The following is a 3,678-nucleotide window of genomic DNA, read 5'->3' as shown; positions in this document are numbered from 1 at the left end:
TTTTAACTGAGTTTTCTGCTCGTGGTTTTCTTACCGAAGAGCAAGTGTACTGCTGCAGGTCCACACTACAGGGGGCGCTCACGAGTCCCGCGGACAGGAGAGTCTCGTTACTGTGGGGTAGATAAACTCTTCTCTTTATTTTGATTTACTTGACATGAATATAATTTTCAGTTAAAAGTCCATAATGAACACTACCTGCTGATTCCATCACAAATTGAGATTTCTGTAAAAGTAAAAGAAGGAAAATAATAAAAACAGACAAGTGTATATTTTTGATTTGACAGGGAACCACAGATCCCTGCAGCCTCTGAACCCTGAAAGAGAGAGAAATCATGTGAAACTGGGCCTCGACCGAAGCAGTGCAGAAATAGTAAAAGAAACAGTGTAATATAAAATGTTTTACTTACATCTGCTGGTATGACGAGCACTCCAAACCCATCTGACATAAAAAACAAAATAAGGGAAAAAAAATCACCTTACTCCAAAGCAATTATACGTCTTGCCATATGTCCACAGACAGACAGTCTTTGGCATAGATGCTCTTACCTGGCCAGCGAGCATGATGAGATATCCAAGCATCTCAACTAGACCACGGTCTTCAGGAGAAACCAGGATGTGATCAAAAACCATGTTTATGATGATGTTTTTCTCTGGGAGACCTGCAAAATTCTCAACTATGAGTTCAGCTGTCTGTCTGGGAGTGAGAACCACCAGGGCATCTATCTGAAATGCACAAAGAAAACATTTAATTTAACAAACAGAATTTCAAGGGGTCATGAACTGAGAAATCAAAATTCCCTTGATCTTTTGGCATATACTGTAAGAGGTCATTGTACTATAAAAATATTTCTTAAATATTTATAAAAGTTTCAGAACTCAAAACTTTCTCGTTAGTCTAAAAACAGCTTAAATTGAAGTCAGTCTGAACAAACGAAATCTTGTGGAATGTGCCACTCTATGATGTGATGTGTGGCTAAACCCCGCCTCCACAGAAGATCAACATCCTGTTTAGCACCGCCCATCGATTCTAAATCGCTGCCTGTTTTGCTCCGCCCACCGATTCGCGCTTGTAGTGTAAATAACGCATTGCCTTCCTTCTGATCCCAACATTAGGAATGAGTGGATGAACTTTATTTTTAATGAAGATCCAGACCGCGCCAGTAAGAACTTGGTCCTTTGTTCACTTCATTTTACCGTGGATTCGTTTAAAAACAAGGTACAATTTGATGTGGGATTTTCAGAAAGATTGAAACTAAAAGACGATGCTGTGCGACTATATTGGATCCGACAGTAATGTCGCAACACACAAGTGTGAGTAACTGTTTTTATAATGGGATCACTATTGCTTTGTCTGTTAAACAGATCGTTTGATATGTACTGAATATTTATGCATCCATCTGTGAGGAATGTAGGCTGTCAAACATACACAATTGTTAGCCAATCACAGCAGTGGGCGTTTACTTCCGAGTCAACAATCCGCCACGCCTATTCAAACAGAGTGTTCTGATGAGGGGGTTAAAACAGAACAGATAATAGCCTATTACTTCTAAATTATAATGATTTTTTTAATGTAAACTCTTGATAACATTGTAAGTGGACCTCAGAGAACAGTACAAAATAAAAAAAAATAAAGGCAATTCATGACCCCTTTAACAAAATTCCAATTTCATCAATCAGATGAGAAGGTCAAGAATTGAGATAAATTGACATTTTAGAGATAGAATAAAACAAACTGAGATGTTCTTGTCAGTGGGATTGTGGGTAACTCACAGCATTGAAGTCTTGGTTCAGCTGGTACATTTCACTCAACGTTGCAAACTCTGAAAATTCACCAAGATTCAGAGTAACCCAGAGGCTGCTGTTCTCCGCGGGGCAGCCACCTGAAAACATGTTGGTAACATATTTTTATAGATGGATGGATAGATGGATAAACTGATGGATAAACAGATGGATAGATGTACCTGAAACATTTTGTCGGCTCAGGAAAGATGAGATGAAATACTGATAAACATCCTGCGCACCTTTTTCTGACATCAGGTGCATGTTGTCACTGAGTTCTGAAACACTGAAAGGACAACATGTAGGTCAGGTGAGAGTGGAGGTCAGCTGAGAATAGAGTTCATCAGGTGGGATTAGGACTTATGCGTTCAGTGGACGTACAGTATCTGGAAGGTTTGGCAGCTGAACTCTTTGTGACTGAGGCATGTGAGATATTCTGGAGTCAGTGTGGAGAGAAGAGGCTTTAACTTGATCTGGAACCATAATCTCACAAACGACTCATCCTGCAAGTTGCTCATCGTGAAGGTGTCATGAACCATTTGGTCCAGGAGGTCACTGAAGGGGGAACTCTGGGAACTGAAGTTCTGGGAGAGTGGCAAGAAGCAACATGCAAGAAGAATTTGTTTTGAAAACATTCCTCATTAAATGCATTGGTTTGTACACAGCTGATTTGAGGTCTGGCAGATCTTACAGTCATGGAGAGCTGCTGCAGCAGAGCGTTGAGGTTCTGGGAGAGATGCAGGAGGACATTCAGGAGCGTCTCCTCATTGAGCGTGAGGTTTGAGCGTGCTGCACAGTGCAGGACAGTGGCCACATGTTCTACCAGGTCCGTCAGCTGGGAAGACAAGCACACTGTGTGAGCTATCATATGAAATTATGATGTCATGCCAGCAGAGAACATGCTTGGAATAATGTGTATGCATGTTTCCAGCATGCGTTTAGCTTACCCCACACGTTCTATTATCAATAAAGACACTGCAGATGTCCTGACTTTCATTCTGGGCTCCAGCTCCCATCCCCGTCTCAATGTAGCTAAAGAAAACATGTTCCCATTACTTTATCAGAGGAAGCTTTTGGATAACTATGACAGTACTAGCATATTAAACTCACAACTGGTTATGGAAGACAGCCGTGAGGTTGGGGTGGATTTCTATCTGGCCGGGAGGAAGGAATCGCCGGAGTACGGGAGAAACCACATGTGTGAACCAGTCGTTAACGTTCATGGGGTCAAAAGGGACCAGCTGTTGGCTGGAATTCTGCTTGAACGGCGCAGCGAGCTCGGCGAGCGTCAGGTTTATCATGACCTGCACCAGTGTGGTGCTCCGCATGCTGTTCAAGTTTTGCTTAAGGAAGAGAGCAGACATAGACAGCAGAATTCAGGAGATGGGGTTTGGGTTTATAATGCCTTACTGAATGTGTGTGTGTGTGTGCTGTTACCTGCTGCGTCAAGGACACAAACTGTCTAGCAAAACTCCCGACAGGACTAAATGCCGTCATGAATCCATTCAACGCCTGAAGCCACATGTAAGAACAGATAAATCATTCAATATCTCAGTAGATTAGCATACCATAGTCTCTCAAACATCTACTATTACTACTCGTCTACATCAGAGCTGGGCAACTCTGGCCCTCAAGATCCACTTTCCTGCAGAGTTCAGCTTTAACCCTGATCAAACGAAACCATCTGTAACTTTCTATTAATCCTGAAGACCTTGAGTAGCTTGTTCCGGTGTGTTTGATAAGGGTTGCAGCTGAACTCTGCTGGAAAATGGATCTCGAGTCCTGATCTGTGAGACTGTGACTGGCATGATTCTTACCTGTCCGAGAGGGTCTTGAGGTGAGGCGGATGGAACGGTGCTCATATAAAACACTGTGCTGTTATTTGAATGCCATGGATCC

At 42.4% G+C, this 3,678-nt stretch overlaps 1 protein-coding gene across 1 annotated transcript in view; it reads right to left on the bottom strand.

Annotated features, from left to right (window-relative positions):
* Positions 1 to 3,672, bottom strand: part of LOC107574164 (uncharacterized) — a 24,065-nt gene extending 20,393 nt beyond the window's left edge. Inside the window, exons 1-12 of the mRNA XM_016260626.1 lie at positions 3,597 to 3,672; positions 3,217 to 3,291; positions 2,890 to 3,122; positions 2,727 to 2,811; positions 2,471 to 2,614; positions 2,161 to 2,363; positions 1,962 to 2,065; positions 1,771 to 1,880; positions 547 to 723; positions 408 to 439; positions 290 to 314; positions 196 to 223 (exon numbers count right to left, since the gene is read on the bottom strand). Of these exons, the coding sequence (XP_016116112.1) occupies positions 196 to 223; positions 290 to 314; positions 408 to 439; positions 547 to 723; positions 1,771 to 1,880; positions 1,962 to 2,065; positions 2,161 to 2,363; positions 2,471 to 2,614; positions 2,727 to 2,811; positions 2,890 to 3,122; positions 3,217 to 3,291; positions 3,597 to 3,641 (1,261 nt within the window). The 5' untranslated portion in view covers positions 3,642 to 3,672. The remainder of the gene's footprint in view (positions 1 to 195; positions 224 to 289; positions 315 to 407; positions 440 to 546; positions 724 to 1,770; positions 1,881 to 1,961; positions 2,066 to 2,160; positions 2,364 to 2,470; positions 2,615 to 2,726; positions 2,812 to 2,889; positions 3,123 to 3,216; positions 3,292 to 3,596) is intronic.
* Between the last annotated feature and the right edge of the window lie 6 nt (positions 3,673 to 3,678).

The sequence above is a fragment of the Sinocyclocheilus grahami genome, unplaced genomic scaffold (genome assembly GCF_001515645.1).
Source record: "Sinocyclocheilus grahami isolate Dianchi unplaced genomic scaffold, SAMN03320097.WGS_v1.1 scaffold2132.1, whole genome shotgun sequence".
Lineage (NCBI taxonomy): Eukaryota > Metazoa > Chordata > Actinopteri > Cypriniformes > Cyprinidae > Sinocyclocheilus > Sinocyclocheilus grahami.
Note: the sequence above shows the minus strand (reverse complement) of the source record. Positions and strands in the feature narration are given on the sequence as shown.